The sequence below is a fragment of the Marmota marmota genome, unplaced genomic scaffold (assembly GCF_001458135.2).
Source record: "Marmota marmota marmota unplaced genomic scaffold, marMar, whole genome shotgun sequence".
Taxonomy (NCBI): Eukaryota; Metazoa; Chordata; class Mammalia; order Rodentia; family Sciuridae; genus Marmota; species Marmota marmota.
In genome coordinates this window covers 3,343,333-3,364,401 of record NW_026000052.1, presented here as the reverse complement: position 1 = coordinate 3,364,401, position 21,069 = coordinate 3,343,333, and the positions used below count along the sequence as shown (strand labels likewise).

Below are 21,069 nucleotides of genomic sequence, written 5' to 3'. Positions count from 1 at the left end.
GCGGGCTGGCGTGGAGGCAGAGCCGGAGCAGCAGGGGTGAGGAGGCAGGAGGGGAGGCTGGCGGGTAGGCTGCAAGTCCTGCCAGGCTGCTGAAGCTGACTGTGGAGCCATCTGCGCGGGCGCCATCTTCCTCTACCCCTGGGCCGAGCTCCGCACGCGCCGTGTCCCTTCATGGCCCTGCAGTGGTGGGGACCACTGTGAGCGACGGCCATGGGCTGAGGCAGAGGTGCCAAGCCCTGCCAGGGACAGCTGGTGTCCCTGGAGCTGACAGCCAGAGTGGGGTGACTCCTGGCCAGAAGGATGGGCTCCTCCACAAGCTGGTTTGGGTGCGCGTCACGTGCACACCCAGCAGCTGGCACCTGGCCTTTGGTCCTTGAGCCTAGTGTCCCCATCTGGTAAGGCCTAGGGTTCAGCTTGGGACCCCTCGAGTCCCCACGGAGACAGGGACTGGGCGTGGGCAGAAGGGCTGGGCGGCAGAAAGGTGGGCAGCGGCAGCCCCACAGCTCCCAGCAGCACGGGGCCTGGCGGGAGGGGCATCTGCCTGCCACCCACGGCTCCTTGTGAACCTGACGCTACTCCATGGCCGCGCTGAGGGACTCGGTGCCAAAATCTTTTGAAATGGCACAAATTTGCTGTGAGTTGCCAATTTGGGGACCTCTCAAAAAACTCAAAATGGACACGGAAAATGTTGGCATTTGCCTGCTTCTGTGGTGCAAACCGTGGGCCCTGGACAGAGCGCCTTGTCAACTGGGCTCTAATTTCAGTCAGCCTACGGAGAAGCCTGGGGCTCAAAGCGCATCTCATTTTAAAACAGGAAGAAGTCATTTGAAAGTTCATGGCCCCTCGCCCGCGGATCCCACGCAGACCCACTCCTCACCCAGCCAAGCCCCAGGGTCGGAGTTCAGGGTAGCACACGCCCTCCCGCCCCATCCCAGCTCCCTGTGCCCCGTGCACAGCCCACCAACGGCAGGTGTCAGAGCCAAGTTCCTGGGCCACATCCTGTGCTCAGAAGAGTCCTGCACACGCACACATGTGCACACACACACACACACACACGTACACACATACACACATGTGCACACACACACACACACGTACACACATACACACATGTGCACACACACACGCACACCAGTGTTAGAACTGCTAAGTGAATTCAGCAAGGTTCAGAGTACAAAATCCAACACACAGAACACACACTCAGTTGTGTTTCTGCACACAAGCAGTGAACGAGCCACAGAAAGAAATGAAACAATTCCACTTGCAATGGTATCAAAGGAGTGAAGGATCTAGAAACCGACTTGAGGCGGGGAGAGACGTTGAAGAAGACACAGTAAATCAAAGCCCTCTGCCTTGCCGCACTGGGGGACTTAATATCCACCCTGCCCAAAGTGCTCAACAGGTCTGTACAATCCTTTTCCAAGCGGCATTTATTTTACAAAAATAGGAAAAAAAAATCAAAATGGAATCTCAAGGGACCCCGATAGCCAAAAGAGTTTTTAAAAAGAACACAATTGGAAGAATCCCTCACTGTTCCTGACTTCAAAACACACTCCTAGGGGCAGCGATCCAGACAGCGTGGTGCTGGCAGAGACGCAGAGCCTGACCAGTGGAGTAGAATAGGAAGTGTGGAAGTGAGTAGATTCCCAATTGTATGATCAAGTGATCCTCCACAAGGTGCCAGGAGAAGGAAAGGAACAGATCAGCCTCTCCAATCGATGGCTGAGGACAAACTGATACCCACACACACAAGAAAAGCGAGACCTTCACCTCACCCTTCATCAAAAATCAATCCCAATGGAGCAGAGAGCTAACCCAGAGCTTAACTGCAAAACCCCTAGAAGGAAATACAGGGAGTCAGGAAGGACGGCCACCTTGGGCTGTGGCATCGGGCATGGGTAACAAAGGCAAGCCGTGGATGGGAGCACCTCAGACTGCCCTGCCTCAGAGGGTGCGCTGGTGCAATGGCAGCCCCCATGTCGGAGGAGTGACATGGTTGGTGTCCACACACTCCTGTGACGCAACAGCAGCAAGACAAGTGACCCAGTGGAAAATCTGCAAAGGAGACGAATAGGTCTTTCTTTAAAGATGACATTCAGACAGCCACAGCGCAGGTGAGAGGACGCTCAACGTCACCAAACGTCCAGAAATGCAAATCAAAGCCAAGTCACCTCATGCCCCCAGGATGGTCAACATCTGAACAAACAGAAGACAATGAGCAGGGAGGACAAGCAGGAACTGGACTTGTGCCCTGGGGTGGGGACACACAGGCACGGTCACATGGAAACACACCTCAAGACTTAAAAACAAACAGAAGGAGCTGGCAGCCCCCCTTCTGAGTGTGCACCCAGCAGGGCTGACAGCAAGGGCTCGGGGTTGTCCACATACCAACGCTCACAGCCACAAGGCCAAGCGCAGGGAGCACCCTGAGCTCTGTCAGTGGACGGATGGATGGATGGACAAACAAAACATGGCCTGTCCCCTCAGTGGGAGGAAGTTCTGACCCGTCCTGCAGCACAGGTAACCCTGAGGGTAGTGTGCTGAGCCACAGAAGCCACAGGAGGACACGTGCTCATGACCCCACTTACACTAGGTCCCCAGTCACCACACCCATAGAAGCAGAGAGCAGAGTGGTGGTCACAGGGCTGCGGGGAGCTCAGCACACAGGCTTCCAGCTGAGCACAGCAGGAACGTCCCGGGCTGGGTAGCAGAGCCGCTGGACAGACAGAACCGCCACACGGCACGCTGTAAAACCGTCATCTTGGTAGAACTCGCAACCACCCCTTTTCCTCCAAGGTCGGAAACGGAAGCCCCAGATCTGTGATCAGCACTTTCTCCAGGCCTCGGGGGCCAGGGACAGAGGAACCAGGAGAGGGGCCGAGCACAGGGCCCAGATCCGGCTGGTCTGCGCCACCTGCGTCCAGCAGAAGGCTAAGACGGAGGAACTGGAAAGAAGGGGGGAAAGAACAAAACCAGCCTCGTGTCCAGAACTCCTGGTAGATACCCAAGGTGAAGGAGACGGCCTGTGAAGAGACCCCACGTTCAAGGCAGACCGCACACCACGGCCAAGAGCAGGTCAGCCCCTGTCCACCAGCCCGAGGGCAGCGTGAGGAAGCACTGGCACTCGGGAACCCGGCCAACCACAGAAAGATGGGACACTGTCCTCTGGGACAACACGGATGGAACGGGCTCATTACGTCAAGTGAAAGAAGCCGGCACCGAAGACCTTCCCTCACGTGTGGAATCTGGAAAGCCCGTCTCACAGGTTCAGAGCAAGATGGACGGAGGGGACAGAGAAATGCTAGCAAGTGACAGTGATCAGGACAGAGCCCAGGGCCACTCAGCACCACGTCACCTCGATACCATCAAGGCCACTCAGCCCTGCGAGGGCAAGACCAGAACCAGGAGTGCACTGCGGAAGCTCCCAACGCCACCAGCAATGTCATTCTGCATGAGGTCCCTTGTCCCAGACAGAAGTGGCAAACCAGACTCCCCAAACACCCACCTTGAAGCATCCCCAGGGTCCCAGGCTGCCAATCCTCCATGGTGCCAAGGACACTGCCAGCCCTCTTGGCACCCTGAGTGGACAGGGACAGACGAGGGGCTGGCCACCCCACAGAGCAGGGCCCACAGTGGCTGAGTGCTGGGGTGATGCAGACCCAGGTTCAAATGAGACCTGGGTCCTCTCCCTGGTGACCCACCTCACCCAGCCAGGATGATGATGGCATCCCCCTCCAGGGACTCGGGGCAGCACATCAGCAGCACGCTACCCCTCCACCGAGGAGGCCGGTCAAGGGGTCCGGGGTCAGCGTCCTGGGATATGTGACAGCGTGTCCTTGGGGCAGCACTGTCCTGCAGACTCACCAGCTCCCTGGTGTCACTGCACCCGCCACGGCCCGTTTCATGATTTCATGCTACCGATGACTCCACAGCTACCCTTCACTTCCTGCCAACGTAGCCATGCCAGCCCTCAAGCTGGCATTAGCTGGTTCCGCAGACACCGAGAGGACCTCACGGCCAAGTGGCAGGGCCACGTTCCCAGCTCTAGTGCCCAAGCCCAGCAATGGGAGACTCGCGTGCCTGGCCTTGATTTGTGAGTGTGTGGGGGCAGGGAGAGGCGCTCGGGTTTCAGTAAGAAGTGGATCTGGGAATTGGTCCCACGCCTGGCCCGTCACTGTGCCCCACGCCAGCTCCGCCACAGAAAGGACTCAGCATCCAGGGAGGCGCCTGTCCCAGGCGTGGCTCCAGCTCAGCGGCCAAGCTGCTGCTCGGGCAGGGATGCCAAGCCACTCCCAGGGGATGCCCTGGGCACCTGTGGCATCAGAGTCACCAGCAGTGCATGAGTGTCACCCAGGAGGCCGCGCAACGCACCACAGCCCACATGCCCAGCCCTCACCACCCCAGCTCACGGGGTTCCACAAGTCTCCATCACCCCAGGAGCGTCCTCCAAACCATTATGCATTAAATACGCGAGGATCCCAGGGCCCAGGAAGGCAGAGGCCAGAGCAAGTGCCACCTTCTTCGGGGCCTGGGGCCCCAAACCCACGAAAGAAGGGAGGTGAGTTGGGGTACGACTGGAGGAGTTTCAGTTTAAACCACCAGAGACTCCCCAAGCCCCCTGATTCTAAAACAGTCTCACTCAGGAGAGAGCTCAGCCTCTGCCCTTTGACTGGGTTGCTAGCGAGTAGGGCGAGGGTGGTTGATTCTGGTGATGGTGGAACTGGTATGGATGACGGCGGAGGTGAGGGAGGTGGTGATGGTAATAATGGTGGTGGAGGTGGTGGAGGTGGTGGAGGTGGTGGAGGTGGTGATCTGGTTGGTGGTGGTGATAATAGTGGTGGTGGAGGTGGAGATGGCAGTGGAGGCAGTGGTCGTGGTTGGTGGTGGTGATAATAGTGGTGGTGGTGGTGGAGGTGATGATGGTGGTGGAGGTGGAGGTGGTGGTGGTGGTGGTGGCAGTGAGGAGGCGGTGGAGGTGGTGGAGGTGGAGGTGGTAGTGATGGTGGTGATCGTGGAGGTGGTGAAGGTGGTGGAGGTGGTGACATTAGAGTTAGTGACTAGAATCAACTTTCCCGAGTAAGTAAACACTGTACCACCTGAGCCCCCCGGGCATGGGTGGTCTCTCTAGAAGCTGTGGCCCCTCAGCTCTGTCCTCCCCCCTTGAGCAGGGTGGGTCTGCCGAAGACCACCTTCCAACCCCTCCTCAAATGAGACCTTCACCCCACCAGCCCTAGCTCTGGGCCCCGGACCTCCAGCAGCTGGGAAGCCTTGGGCCGCCCTGAGGGGGCCTGTCCACAGCACAGACAGGGACTGCAGGTCTGCAGGGACTCTGGGGAGAAGGGACAGCTCCACCCGGATGAGTTGCAGAGGCTCAGCAGCTGTGGGGTCACCAGGGTCATCGGCCTCCTTCTAGCCAGGCCTTCTTCAACGTTCCAGGCAGGTGGTCTTCTCTGTCCCCGACAGCTTGAATGGTGGCCGGGAATGTGTGCCCGGCTTGCACCTTGCCTGTGTCATGGCACTGATGTGTGGTGTCCTGTGCCAAGGCCCGGGTGGTTCTCACAGGTGCAGCTGAGAGGGCTTGGGCAGCGGCTCAACCCCATGGCCAGCGCAGGCTCCGAATGTCCTGCAGTCCTGCTGGGGTCCGTGGTCTGTCTGTGTGTGACTGTGAAGATGCTCCACCCTGAACTAACCGAGTCCCAGCAGAGCCGCATCAAGGGTTTCTCCCATCAGAAGAGAAATTCAATTTCCTTTTGACTCGAAATTAATTTTCAGGAGAAAATTGCTTTATGGCCACACTTACGGACAGCTTCCAGCCGCGGCCTGCTGCTGCTTCTGAGAAGGGCCATCCTTGGTCAAGGGGGGTCTGTGCTCAGTCAGTGGGGACCCGTCCGTGGCCAAGGGGGGCCTGGCCAGGCCTGTCCTCAGCTGCGGCGCTGAGAACACTGTGTCTGGCCCAGTCCTGGCCGAGCTGAGCTCTGGGAGACCAGTTTCCCCAGGAATCTCTCTGGCCTGGAGGCAAATGGCCGGGAGCCAGGACAGCTGGTCTCTGGCTGCCGAGGGTCGATCACCTCCCCATCCGCCTTCTTCCTCCAGGAATCCAGGGATCGTGGACGTCCGGCACAGAACCAGGCATCTCAGAGGTGGGGATGGTGGGGGGAAGCAGCCCTCAGCAGAGACCCTCTGGCCGGCTCCTGTGGAAGTGGGCTCCGCAGGGTGGGTGCTCCAGCCACCGCCACGTCCTCAGTGCTTGGCTCTCGCCCTCATCATCCCTCACGTCCCCCTGGACCAAGAGATGCTGACCAGGCAGCCACACAGGCTCCTGTCCTGCAGCTGTGTGGCTGGGGTCCAGGGCTCCCCTGTAGATGGTTGGCCCGGATGGCTGCTCATCCAGGGACAGTTCATCAACGCTGTTTTAAAGCCTGCCCAAGGTGTCACTGAGGAGATGTGAGATGCCCTGGTTCCAGAGAGGATTCTGTCTGGACAGACATGGGGGCAGGGACATGCGGCCCAGGAAGGATTAGACTAGGTCTGCGCTTACTGTACAGATAGGGAGACCGAGGCCATCCCACAGAAGGCTGGGGCAGGACTGGAGGCCCTGGGTAGCATGGGGCTTTGGTCCCCATGGCTCCTGGGTGTTTGTGGCTGGCCTGGCTCCTCCATGGGCCCACAGCAGGGCCAGCCCTGCCTCCACAGCCTGCAGTGGAGCGGCCACCCTCTGTGCTGGCCAGGGAAGGGGACCGCTGTGTCCTAGGCTCAGGCCTTCCCAGAATGTGTGGCCGGACCCCTCTGAGGGGCAGTCCTCCAGGTCAGCCCCAACCACAGTCAGATGCAAAGGGGCAGAATCGTGTTCCCTTGCCCACACCTCCCTTGGGTCCTTGGGAGAAGGCGGCTGGGGACAGGATTCCCGGCTCACCAGCCACCCAGAGGGTCCTTCCCTCTCCCACCCACAGAGCTGTGATCTCCCAGACACGGGGGGGACCAGGAGGCAGAGGCATGGGACGCTGGCCGCCTGCACCTGGGCCATGCTTCCGGGCTTCAGGAGGAGATGCTCCACAGCAGCGTGACAGGCTCCATGCCGTCCCCAGACACTAAGCCCTGCAGCAGCGGCCAGTGTGCTCTGAGAGCAGCTGGTCTTCCTGGACAGCCAGCCCCGGGTGCTGGCTGGGGCCCCCAACAGGATGCGCTCCCACAGGCGCCGGGGAGAGGCCTGCTTTGCTCCCCAGCATCCGTCCCTCTAGTCTCGCACAGGAGGCCCCGCAGGAAGGCTGGCAGCATGCTGGAGGGGCGGTAGGGTGGGCACAGGGTGGCTGCTAAGGGCCCTGGCTCACCATGCCCACAGGGAGTCCTGGGTAGGGGCTCCCCGCAGCACGGACCCCCTGGAGAGGCTGGAGACACCCCGCGCCTGGACCCAGTTCTCCCTGCCATGAGCCTCTTCCTGGGACTCAGACTCCCACTTGGTCCCTAGACAGTAGCCACCACTTGCCCGCAGTGTCGGCCCTATCACACAGACCACCCGATGGCCCGGTTGTGACCAGGTGGCTGAAATGCAGGGAACGTGCCTCACACCCCGTCCTCTTCTAAGCCAGGGCTCAATGCTGCCCTATCCCGTTGTCCACCGCCCACCATCGCGGTCTCCACAGGCAGCGGCCTGGCTCAGAGAGCACCATGCGGTCCTCCCCCCAACCTGAGCCGGGGCAGCTGGACATGACCCAGAGACCGGGGCGTGCGCCTCACACCCCTGACTCAGAGGACCCTTCCTAGGTCCTGGCTTAGGTCAACCGTTGGAGCACCCTCAGGTCATGTGCAAGGGACATTCCTCACCAGATGGCTTCTGAGGACAAGAAACAGGCCTGCCAGTGTCCAGCCCGGGTGCTGCGTGGGCAGCAGAGAGGGGCACAGGTCCCCCACAGGCTCACCAGGAGGGTGGAGAGGAGCAGGAAGTCCACCCAGCATCGCCAGAGGCCAAGGCAGAGCACAAACCGTAAATCAAGGACGGTGCTGACCCCGGGAAAGCGGAGACACCACCGGAAGGAGGCGGGTGGGGGACACTCTGACCCGCCGTGTGGCTTCCCCCTGGTGGGAGGAGTGGGGCCGGAACTTGTTCACATCGCCAGGAACGTTCCCGAGATTCTCCAGTGACACACAGCTGGCCGCCAGGTCCAGCCCGGCGAGCTCCACACCTGCACTGTGGGCAACCTCAGGACCAGGACCCCGTCCCAGGGCTGAGGGAAGGCCCAGCAGGGCTGCCGTCAGGAGCAAGGTGGTCTTTCCGGAGGTGAGGTGGGCCTTGGGCACAGGGGTGGTCGGATGTGGAGGGCAGGTGGGATCTCACAGGGTTTTGGCCACCCGGGAGCCAGGGCTGGAGGCAGCCCTGAGGAGAAGCAGCGCTGTGGGACCCCTCCTCACCTGCAGCCCCCCTTGGGCTGGGCCTGCCTGTGACCCTAGGCAGTGTGGCCTCTGCCCGCCAGCTGGCCTGGCTCCCGGGCCACAGGTGAAGCAGCAGCAGCCAACCTCGGGGGCAGCTGGGCCAGGCCGGGCCACTGGGGAGAGAAGCAGCTGCAGCTGACCGTCCCGAGAGGCCCTGCAGTCGCCCTGCCGATGGAGGGAGGTGAGATCTCTGGACGGGAGGGGACCTCCCCACCTGGTTTCTCCCTCCGACACCCGAACCACACACAGGCTGAGTCGTCGCCAAGCTCGGCGTGGTGGGAGACCCACCGCCCTCCCCACCCGCAGATCGTGACTGAGCCCCAGACAGAGCTGATGCCCCAGAGACCCCAGAGGACGGCCCAAGCTCGAGTCCAGAGGTCTGGGTGCTGCTGGGGCCTGGGGCGGAGCGCCACCCTCTGGGTCTCAGCCGAGGCTGTGAGCTAAGGAGGCAGGAAGCAAGCGAGACAGACACCCTGGCTTCCTGACCCTGTGCGGCCTCTGGGGGGACGGACGGAGCCTGCAGAGCTGCCTTCGTCTCCCTCTCTGGCAGCCCCTCCCCGCCTTCCCTGCCACACTGTTTATTTGCTAACAGGACCCAGATTTGTCCCTCAGGACCCACACCCACCGTGCAGGCCAGGACCTCACTCCCCACCAACATTCCTCGGCACTTGGGGGCGCGCCCAGGCCCAGCGGCCCTCCGCCCACCCGCGCTCTCCACAGGGGTCAGCCGCACGAATTGGCTGCTTTGGGCCGGTGGCCGGCCAGCCCTCAGCCCCTTAGCTCTCCCACATCCTGGGTCAGCGCTGCACGCCCCACACCTGCCGCCCACAAAGCCCACCCACCACAGGACACCAGGCAACGAGGTCCTGCCCCTGGAGGACACGTGGCCACGTCTGAACAGTCTTGTCATGGCTTGGGGCACTGCTGGCATCCGGTGGACAGAGGCCAGGGCGGCCGAGAGACCCCTGGAGGAAAGGGATGGCCCCACAGAGGGTCTCTGTCACAACACATCAGTTGTGCTGATGGGGTCCAGCAAGGCACCTCCCAGGCTGGTCAGAGTGCGGGGGACGCCCAGAGGCCGGAAAGGAAGCCCTCGGCACCGTCTCTCCGCATCTCAGCCAGGAGAAGCAAAGCAGAAGGACACGGCCAGCAGTGGGAGACGCTGGCTCAGAGCTGGCCTCTCAGGAGCCCCTGCCCAGAGCCAGGGCTGACGGAGCCCTGGGCTGACCCTGACCAGTCTCAGAAGAGACTCGGTTGGTAGGTCCTGGACCTCTGGGAGCAGTGGGGTTGGGGTGCTGTGTGAGACCAGCCCTGCTCCTGCCTAAGCGCCCCCCACATCCACAACACAGGGTGGGTCGAGGCCCCAGGAGCAGGGGCTGCCTCCCGAGGACCAGGGAGCCACCAGAGCAGCACGGTCACTCAGCTCTGCCCCCCACCCTCACTTCCAGGGAGACAGAGAGACCCGCCATCACCCTGATTGGGAGGGCAGGCCCCATGCCCTTCAGAAGGGGACACACAGGCAGGGGCAGCCCCCTCCCACCTACGCCTGGCCCTGGAGGACAGAGGAGGCCGTGACTCTGATTGACTGTGGCCCTCGCAGGACCTCCCTGCTCCCTCCCAACAGCCTGTGGGCAGGCCATCTGGTCCCCGCTAGCCCCAGTTCACAGTTTAGGACCGAGACCCAGAGAGGTAAAGGGACTCACCAAGGACACCAGGCTCCCAGGTCCTGCCCTGGCTCCATCCCCTCACCACAGGCCACTGCCAGCACACCCGGGGGCGGCGGCTGGCGGTACCTACCAGGTGCCCGGCGGCTCTCACCAGCTGGTGGGTGGAGAAGGGGAAGGCCGAGTTACTCAGGTCAGCGTCCAGCACCTCCTGCAGGATGGCCCGGCTAGGAGCAAGCACAGAGGGTCAGTCAGTAAGGCTGGGCTGGAAGACAGGGGACAGCAGCAAGCAGGACGTGTCCCTCTCCTCATGGGACAAGTGCGCACCACGGATCCCATCAGGGAGAAGCCACCTGTCTGCTGCTGGTTCCAGGACTCCTGGTAGGTCAGCTCCGGTCCCGGGCAGTGACCAAGGCAGGCCAGTCGTCTGACCATGAATGCCCGGACACCCCTGGCCCGGTCATCAAGAAAAGCTGGCCAAGGTGGCCTCTGTTTTGCCCAGAAAATACACTGATTTGTCCAAGCTGGAGCTGGGTGGACAGGTCCCCGTCCAGCAGGAGAGCACTCCAAGTACCCGTCCTGCTCCCCCAGGCGTCCCCCAGCGGGCCCTCAGCCCCCACCCATCTGCAGGGGCACTGGAGCTCGCTCAGTGCCCAGCGGGTGCCCAGAGCCGTCCTGCCTGTTGGAGGACTGTCACCGACCAGAGGCAGGGCCAGGCCACGTGACCATGTGTCACAGCTCATATCCACTAGTCTGTGGCTCCAGGGGGGAATCTTCCTTTCCCTCCCAACTCCACGCTGTCAGCAGAACCGGCCCTCGTGCTGCTGAACTAACTGCCTGCAGCCTTGCGGGGCCACTCGGCGGTGACCCATCCCAGGACCCCAAGCCCGTGTGTCTCCTTGTAAATTCGACCCTCCCGGGCCCTCCCCACCCTCACCCTGCCCTGTTTAACCCTGCCTCACCCTGAAGCTTGGCCCAGCGGCACCTCCTCCAGGCAGCCCTCCCTGACTGCGAGTCTGGTCCCAGTCTCCTGCCAGGCTTGTCTCCCTCTGGGAGCTCTGTGCCAACGGGACCCACCTCCCAGCGTGCCTGGCGTCACAGGATGTTCGGCACCAGGCATGGCAGCTGGCATGGCAGGTGAGCTCCCCACTGGCTGCAGATGTCCTACTTCCACCCAGGGTCCCCACAGGCGCTGGGGCCACTGCCCGGAAGTGCTGCTGACCCTATTGCCACCCCCAGTGCTGGCACTGCCTCCTCCTCTGAGAGCACACTCTGCAGCCCAGGGCCACACTGCGGGGAGGTGGCGGCTGAGCTGGGGCTGCCGAGCACCTCCCCCGGGAGGGAGCTGCTCCTGGGGCCAAGGTGTCCAGGGCTCTGACCCAGGCTGTGGCCTCAGCAGAGCCAGGGGAACCCAGCCCCAGGGACCACGTCAGGGAGGACAGGCAGGCACCCTGTCTGCTGAACTGTCCCTCCCTGCAGGAAGTCAGGTGGCCACAGGGCAGGGGCCTCCCCGTCGGAGCCCCAGGTGCAAGTCCAACACCCGCACTTAGCCCTGGCCTGGCCAGCCTCGGCTCCCTCTGCTGAATGGGGACAGAGACGTCCCCTCACAGAGCCCTCAGAGGCATCAAGCACCTGGCCTTGCTGACGGGACAGTGGCGTCACCTCCGCCCTGGCCACACGAGCCTGCTGTCTGGATTACCCATCAGCCGTGCTCGCCACATTCCAAGGGCCCAGGAGCCAGGCGGGCTTGGCAGCTGCCCTCTGGAGAGTTCCGTGGGGCAGCAGCTCGTGTGGTGCCCCCACATCGTGCCCTCACATTCAGGCCCTGTGCTGAGTGCCTCCCACACAACCCGAGGGCTTGGCTCTCCTGGGTGCTGGGGACTCCAATGCATGTAGAAACCTGGGGTGTCCTTGAAAGGGAGGGGACGCTTTAGAGGCGAAAGCCGGAAAGTCACTGGGATGCAGCAGGTGCTGGCCCCGCCCCAGGGGAGCAGCTGGTAATGAGGCTGCCTATCCCCAGGGGCCACCCCATGACCAGTCTGCAGCCTCCCTGCCCACCTGCCTCCTCCACTCTAAAATGGACCCTTCCCTATCCAAGGTCACCCTGGCCACGCAGGCTTGGGAGAGCTGGCCTCCCCCTACCCCGGCCCCCGTTCAGAGACTGTGGGCTCCTCGGGTAGCAACAGGACCAGCTAGCAGCATGGGGCTCGCCGTGGGCAGGTGCTGCACAGGCACATCCCAGATGGCCTCATCCCGCCAAGTCTGCCATCCCTGACCCTCTCCCTGCCACATGCCCTCCAGCTCTGGCACTTACAAGCTGCGTGACCTTGGGGAAATGTCTCTACCTCTCTGTGCCTCAGTCTCCTCATTGGTAATGAAAGAACATCCACTTCAAAGACTAATGCCACGGCTGGAAACCCAGGCTCCCAGCTGGTGGCTCTGAGCACACCTGTGTGTCTCCTTTTGTCCCCAAGACCCCAGTCCCTTCCCCAAAGCACAGCAGGTGGGTCTTCTCAAAGTGCACACCTGCTCACGACCCTCAGTGGCCCCCAGGAGTCCTCGCCAGGTCCTGATTCCTCGTGGGGGAGGGGGACAGGGCTCAGTAGGATCCTCAGAAGGACCGAGTGAGGGAAGGACCCGCCAGCCTGGCGTGGGGAGGCGCCAGCGACTGGTGTAGGATCTTACTTTGGCGCAAGTGGCCGGTAGAGCCCCAGCAGGGGGTGGGGGTGGACTGCAATTCCTGGCTCTGTGACTGACCCAGACCTGACTCACTGCAGGCCAGGCTGACCATCACGTCCAGGGCTGTCTGATCTGGTGCTCTGAAGGTCATTTATTGGGCATGACACCTCTTGGTTTACCAGCGTGGTCAGATACTCAGAATGTCCCATCTGGTTCTGCCCAAGGGCCCAGGTGGAGGGCCCGGGGTCCAGGTGAGGTCAGGTGAGCCCAGGTGCACCCCGTGCTCAGGTCCCCATCTGGCTCACCTGGCTGGGCCCTGGATGCTGATCATGCCCAGGTCCTCGGAGCTGTCGATGAGCCGGCACCGGAACTTCTGGTCCTGCAGGACGGTGCTGATGTGCGACCAGTTATGCTGGGCCGCGGCCCCGCCCACGGCCAGGTAGTAGCCGTCCCCTGGAAGAGCAGCGCCAGGCTTAGAAGAGGACCAGGGGACGAGGATGTGCTAAGGAAAGTGAGGGTAGCCCAAGGGCCTCCCATTTGAGAAAGCAATGCCCTTTCCTTGAGGGTGACCCCCGAGGATCGGAGGCCTGAGCTGATGGGGCGACTGGGCTGTGCAAATGGGACAGAGGTGTTGACCCACCGTGGGGCCAGGCATCGGCCTGGACACCCAGCTGGATGCCTGGGCCTGAGCTGCAGTTATGGGGAGAAGAGGCACAGAGCCAGGCAGAGGGAGAGAGCCATCCCCAGCAGGAGGGTGAACGCCTGCCTCCTCCTGGCAGGAGCGGAGCTGGCCCACAGGAGCTGCTCCCGAGCACCACAGCCTGAGGCTGGAGAATAAGCCCAGCAAGCTCGTGGTGACCACATCACTACCCAGAAAGGCTGCCTTTGCCCGATGGAGCCCTCCCATCCCCAGCTTGGCCACACGGGAACAGCAGGGCATCAGGCTCAGCCCCAGCCTCCCGCCAGCATCGTCCTGCCGCCAGTGCCCTCCACCCAAGCAGACGGCAGCTGCAGCAGCCCCACACAGGGTCTCTTACCTTCAAAGGCAGGAGCCAGGGGGCCGGCCTCTGGGCCAGGGGCCAGGCGGCTGACCGTCAGGTCACTCTCGGTGCCCCCGCGCTGGTTCAGCATGCAGGTGTACACCGTGGAGCCTGGGGGCCGGGGAGAACCAGGTCTGTTCAGAAAGGCCAGGGTGGGTGGGCAGCAGGGTGGGGCAGGCGTGGATGAGTGGAGGGCGGCTAGCAGCTCTCCTCATTCTGGAGAACCCCTTGGCAGGTCACCCGCAGGAGGTGGCCTTGGAAGACCCCTGGACTCAGTGATTCCATTTCTACCAGGTGACCCAGAGGGCCACCGAGGGGAAGGTCACCCACACTGTGGTCCTGGGAGGGAGGCTCCTTCCTCCTGAGCTGCTTGCCTCCCACTCCATCCCTCCCAGCGGTCACCAGAGGTTTCCAGGGACAAGAGCCACCCCTGCCTCAGCCCTGTGCCTGCTGAGCAGAGGCCATAGAGGTCTGTGGAAAAGGGGCATGTGGGTGGACAGAGGACAGACAGGGAAAAGGGAAGGTGGGTGATGGACAGACAGGTGGAGGGCAGGACGGTGTGGCCAGCGGGGGAGGGGAGGACGGTGGAGGAGAAAAGGACAGGTGGAAGGGGGCGGAGATGGTAGGGCTGAGTGGGCGGGCAGGCAGAGGGCGTCTCGGGGTGAGCAGGAGACACCCAGCCGTGGTAGGTGGGACCTTGGTGGCTGGACGGAGGCTGGATGGAGAGTGTTACGGTCAAGTTGTGCCCCCAGACAGACATGTGAAGAGCTTCCCCAGGACCTGGGTGGTGGCCTTAGGGGGAACAGGGTCTCTGTTACCTTATGTAATCCAGCTATGGGGAGGGATCCTTAGGGTGGGCCCGGTCCCCCCGGTCCCCCCGGTCCCCTACCCGTGTGACTGCCCTCCTTACAGGAAGGAAATGCAGGAGAAGGCCGTGTGGCATCAGGGACAGTGGCGTGGACCAACTGAAGCCCAGTCAGGACAAGGTCCCCAGCCAGACAGCAGGTGCCACACTGGGGAGTCCAGAGGGAGCCCACCCAGGGTCTTGGGGAGTATAGCACAGTCGATACCCCAATTCCAACATCTGGCCACCAGAACTATGAAACAATAGACTTCTGCTGTTTTTAAGCCACCTATTTGGTGGCATTGTGACTGCAGCCACAGGAAATGAATAAAGAAGAGAGCAGGTGCGTTTTGGGTGGTGCAAGGATGAGCAGTACAGCAGGCAGGGAGTGGGCAGGGAGTGGGCAGGAGTGGGCAGGAGATACCACTGTAAAATTATTCATTATTCATCCAAAGTCAAATTCAACTGAGGGTCCTGGATTCTTAATTCTGGAAACCCTACCTGGGGACAGCATCCTGGAGGCAGAGGCTGGGCCCTCCTGTGCCAGGAGGCAGCCCTGAGGGCCTGCTGCCACGCCTCCTTTCTGGAGCTAAGAAAGAAGGAAGCCAGAGGGAGGAGAAGGAAGGACCCATTGTGGGGCTGGGCAAGGAGACGGCCCTGGAGCCCGGGGCTTGGAGGTATCAGAGGGGCTGGAGGTGTCTAGGCCAGGCCCTAGGAGGGGCGCTGGGGTCATGACCCCTGCCCCTGTGTCTCGTGCCTGGGGCTGCACTGTGGTGCTAGGTATGGGAGGAGAGTGGCCCACCACTCAAGCCTGTACCTGGGGGTCTGCTGACATCTGCAGAGAAGAGCCAGTCGGCAGCCTTGCTGGCATCCAGCCCCAGCAGGTAGAACTTCCCAAAGTAGGACATGTTGAACACAGCAGCAGCCTCTCTGCAGGTCAGACACTCCTTCTGGATCTGAAAAGTCCCAGGGTGGGTGTGCAGGGTCTTTGAGGTGCCCTTTCCCCTCACCACTGGGGGCTGGGCCCTCCAATGCACCTGTTCTGAGCCTCCCCTCCTCCCTCCCAGACTGAGCCAGCCCCTTCCCAGCTCAGGACACACTCTCTCCAGCACAGGGAACATTCTCTAGGAGAGATCACTGGCTCAGTCATAAAACCAGGCTCGGCAAATTCAAAAGGATTTAACTTACACAAGGCAGGTTCTTTGACCTACAAAATTAGAAGCAGAAAAAAAACTGGGAAATCCACAAATAAGTGGAAATTAAAGAGAACACTCTTAAAGAACCAACAGATCAAGGGGCACTAAGGAACTACTGTGAGGTGAGTGGACGGACACGACACTTGTGAACATGTAAAGGCTGTGCTCACACGGAGGGTGATAGCCACACGTGCCTATGTCATAAGAGGCTCAACAACCCAACCTTCCACTTTGAGAACCTGGAAAAAGGGCACACTAAACCCAAAGCAAGCAGAAGGAAAGAAATAATAAAGATTAGACTAGAAAAATCAGCAAAACCAAAAGTTGGCTCTTTGAATAGATCAACAAAATTGACAAACCTTTACTAAAATCAGCAATGAAAGAGGAGCCATCACCACCCACCCCACAGACAGAGGAGGGTCCTGGGGGAAGAGGAGCCATCACCACCCACCCCACAGACAGAGGACGGTCCTGGGGAAAGAGGAGCCATCACCACCTACCCCACAGACAGACTGATAATAATACACCACAAATTAGTTTAGAATGGACAAATGTCTAGAAAGCATGAATCACTGAAACTGGATAAAGATGGAAAAATATGAATAAAATTGTAACAAAAAAAAGAGATTAGGGCTGGGGTTGTGGCTCAGTGGTAGGGTGCTTTCCTAGCATGTGTGAGGCACTGGGTTTGAGTCTCAGCAACACATATAAGTAAAAAAAGAAAGAAAGAAAAAATTTTTAAGCCTTTAAAAATTTCCCACAAAGCAATGCCCAGGCTGGGGCTGGGGTTGTGGCTCAGCGGTAGAGCACTCACCTAGTACGTGCGAGGCACTGGGTTCAATCCTCAGCACTACACAAAAATAAATAAAATAAAAGTATTGTGTCCAACTACAACTAAAAAATAAATATTGAAAAAAAGAAGAAATGCCCAGGCCCAGATGTCTTCACTGGGGAATTTTATCTAACATTCAAAGAAGTGATACCAATTCTTCACAAATTCTTCCCAAAAAATATCACAGTAGGAAATGTTATTCCAATTTATTCTAGGAAGCCAGCATTATCCTGATGCCAAAATGAAAGATAAAATAAAACTATGGACCAACATCCTTTATGAATGTAGACACAATCCTCAACAAAATACAGCAAACCCAATCCAACATCAAGGAAGGATTCTACACTATGATCAATAGGCTCATCCCAAGAACGTGAAGTTAAATCACATTAAGAGAATAAAAAACGAAAAACACATAATCATTCAATGCAGAAAAAGTACTTGACACAAATCACGATAAAAACAAACAAATGACAGAAGGAGCTCCCTCAACCTGGCAACCTACAAAAACCATGTAGTACATACACACTGTACGTCTTGATCAAACACTGACCCCCACCCACAAGATCAGGAGCAATACCACTCCCACCAATTGTATTCAACTTTATATTGGAGGCCCTAGCCCGGGCAATTGGGCAAAGTAACAATAATAATAAACGGGATCAGATTGGAAAAGAAGAAGTAAAAATACACCTATTTACAGATAACATGACTTTACATATAGAAGATCCTAAAGAACCCACTAAAAAAAATTACTAGAACTAATAAAATAGTTCAAAAGTTTGCAGGATACAAAGCCAACAGACCAAAAATAAAAATAATAAAAGCTATTGTATTTCTATAGACTAATACTGCACATTCCGAAAAGGAAATGGAGAAATAATTCCATTTACAATAGCATCAAATAATAAAAATGCTTGGGGAATGAGGTTAACGAAAGAAATGCAAACTCTGTACTCTAAAGAACTGGAAACGTTTTGGAGAGAAACTTAAGAAGACCTAAAGAAGTGGAAGGACAGCCCGTGCTCATGGGGAGAAGACATAAGCTATGTCAAGGTGACAACACACCCCTCATTGTTCTCCACAGTCCACAAAATCCCCACCGAAACCTCAGCCGGCTCCTCGGCAGACACTGACCAGCTGACCCCAGAATCCACAGGGAACCATAAGGGACCAGGATGTTCCAAACAATCTTGGGGACAAAAGAGCAAATTGGAGGACTCACATTCCCTGTTTGCAAAACTTACTGCAAAGCTAGTAGATAAAGCAGAGTTGGACTGACTCAAGGATGGACGCAGAGGTCAGCAGGGTGCAATCCACATTCTGAAAATAGACCCTCGTGTGTACGGTTAACTGGTTTTTCAACAAGGGTGACAAGAGAGTCCCAAGGGAGTGAGGTACACACTCACCTGTCCAAGCCCAAAGCATGGACTACAGGACACAGGAACAGCAAAAAGGCCAGGCTTTACTCGACTGATGGTCGAGCGAGACCAGGTGTCCGGGAGCGGGCACACCCAGAGCACTTACAACCAGCACTCTACCCTGAGAGCACAGGTCCCCCTGGCTCCTTGTTGGCTGAGTACCGTGGGGTGCACAGTCTTCCTGGGGTCATCATCTAGGGTTTACTGTCTCCTATTGGGCTGTTTAAAGAAATGGACCTTTAGTTGTCCCCACCTCCCTCTGTTCCCCTGGGGCAGGAAAATCTTGGATCCAGTGTTTTTGGCCCATGGGTCAGGCCACCCCTTCCCTCGCCTCCTGTTTGCCAAGAGGCTATGAATGATCTGGTGTTACCTGCTTGTAACTCTCCGCCCTGCTCTGTCTCCCCCCGGCTGCCTTTCCTACATCCCAATTTTACACTTAGGGCTGAACAGTGTATTCTGAAAAGGGACCAACACACTTTCTCACAGGAGAGTCTCCAACACAGAGCGCTGTGATAGCACGACAGCCACATGCAAAAGAATGAATCTGGACCCCTTCCTCACACCATGCACAAACCTTATCTCAGAGGAGCTAAACTACAAAGCCCTCAGGAGAAAACTCAGAAGGAAATGTCTGTGACCTTGAGTTAGTTTCTTATACATGACGTCAAAAATGCAAGGGACAAAAAGGAAGGAAGAGATGAGTCAGATGTCATCTAAATTTTAAGTTTCTGCTGCAAAGGACACCATCCTGACAGTGAGAGACAACCCCACCAGGAGAGAATGTTTGCATATGATACCTCCAAGGGGCTCCTATCCAGGGTGTTTATTTCAAAAAATCTTTTAACGCAATGATAAAAAGACAAGCAACTCAATTTAAAATAAGCCAAAGGTCTGAATAGACATTTCCCCAGAGAAGATATCGAGGGGCCAACAGCCCACGAAAAGGTGTGCAAGGCGAATAGTTAGACACGCAGGTCAAAACCGCAACGGGACCCCTCTTCACCCCCTGCAGCTTGGCGAGAGTGGCCGTCGAAGCCGGGGAGGAGCTGGAACTCACACACACTGCTGGGGGGAGACCACTGTTGGACAGAGTGACCACACCTCGGCCACTCCAGCCCGGGCATCGGAACACAACCTGCACCCGGATGTTCCCAGCACACCATTCATGACTGCCCCAAACGGGAGCAACCCTAAGGCCCATCCACAGACGAATGGACAGATGAACTGTGGCATGTGCCTGCAGCAGGCTCCAGTTTGCAAGAGGCAGCGAGTACAAACACCACACGCCACCACACGCCACCACATACCACCACACAGAAGGACCTTGAGGATATTCTGCTAATGAAAGAAACTGGCCACAAAAGCACATCTATTTTATGAATCCCCTTAAATGGATTACACGAGGCAGCTCCTAGAGACAGGAAGCAGATTAGTGGCTGCTGTGGCCTGGGGTGGGACAGGGTGGATAAGGGGGTGTCCAGAACTAGACTGCGCTGATGGCCGTGCGACGGCCCTGTGAACTCACTGAAAATCCCCGAATCCGGCCCTTTCGATGGATGAACCACACGGTATGTGAATCACGGCCAACCCAGCTCTCCCACTGCCCTCCCCACGGCCCACCAGCACCTCAGTGGGTCTTCGGCCTTCCCTCCCACACTGCCCCCTGACCACTGAGCAGACCATGACCAACCCTGAATGTGACCATGGCAGCGGCTTTCCCACACCAGGCGGGCCCCATGTGCCTCGGGCTGCACTATGTCCTCCCCAGCCCGCCCCACAGGTGGCCACCGCCAGGCTCAGGTGCCCTAGGGGGCCTCGGGTGGCACAGGAGCAAAGGAGCCCATGGGAGCCCACTGTGGGTCTCGGTCTCACCCCAATGCTCAGAGATGCCACACGGGGAAACATGGAAATGGGCCAGTGTCCACTCCAGGCAAATGGGCAGCACTGCCGCCCAGCTGCCCCCTGGGACAGGTGGTCACTCTGCAGCACACCGTGGGCATCTCCTCCTCCCTGCCCTTCAGCTGCTCGTCAGCCTCCCTCCTGACATCACTAGCCTTTATGGAGCACCCACTGTTTGCAGACCAAAACCAAAACCCCAAGCAGCGTCCTGGGCTGCTGCCCGCCGTCTGCCCAGCCTGGGGCGGCTGCCAGCACTAACAGTGAGCGCGTTTCCTGCGCTGGGACCGTCTCAGCCGCGGTGCGGAGGCTGGTGAAGACACCCAGCCAAGTTGGCATCTCCCGGAGCCTCCACATCCTCAGGGCCGGGAGTCCCAGAGGCTTCGGGAGCTGCAGCCTGAAGGTGCCAGACGCAGCCCCGCAGCCCCGCGACTCCCGTGAGGGAGGCACCGCCAGGGACCGGGCGCTGAGCCCGTCTGCAGCGCCCGCGCTTCGTGACCAGGGGCCTCCTGCTTCCCCCTCAGCACGGCCTCTCCCCAGGCCTCTGCCCAAACTTGCACTGGAGCAAGCTTTGGGGACAGTGGGGACAGTGGTGGAGATAAATGGTCCCCTCCCTCAAGACCCGCTCCTGTTGAAGGAGCACTGGGGGCTTCAGGGCAACACAGAGAGCATCAACCTTCTCAGCAAGGTTGAGCAGAGTGGCTCCCCCATGAAGCCCTGTCAGGCACCAGGGCCCCTCCCGAGGCTCCCCACCCTGGGCCCTGGGTCCTGCTGAGGGCTGGCTCTGCTCCCAGACCAGGCACAAGGGCCCAGGAACAGCAGTAGTGCCCAGCAGGTGGCTGGGCTAGGGGTGGGCGGGGCTTTGCTTATTGCACGGGAGCTGCCTGCGGGGTGCAGGCTGCTGGAGGGGAGGCCCAGCCCAGGCTCAGCCCAGGGTAATGGGGAGCCGGGCACCAAGGGGCTGTGGGCTGCCCGGGGCTCCATCTGGCCAGCTTCACCTGACCATTTTTGGAGGAAGGGGCAGAAGTCTGTAGCACGCAGATTGTAACAGCAGAGCTTCCCCAGCTCTG

General features: G+C 59.2%; 1 protein-coding gene across 1 annotated transcript in view; it reads right to left on the bottom strand.

Annotated features, from left to right (window-relative positions):
* Positions 1 to 21,069, bottom strand: part of Sardh (sarcosine dehydrogenase) — a 49,000-nt gene that overhangs the window by 5,399 nt on the left and 22,532 nt on the right. Inside the window, exons 17-20 of the mRNA XM_048813426.1 lie at positions 15,472 to 15,610; positions 13,808 to 13,921; positions 13,076 to 13,223; positions 10,225 to 10,318 (exon numbers count right to left, since the gene is read on the bottom strand). Of these exons, the coding sequence (XP_048669383.1) occupies positions 10,225 to 10,318; positions 13,076 to 13,223; positions 13,808 to 13,921; positions 15,472 to 15,610 (495 nt within the window). The remainder of the gene's footprint in view (positions 1 to 10,224; positions 10,319 to 13,075; positions 13,224 to 13,807; positions 13,922 to 15,471; positions 15,611 to 21,069) is intronic.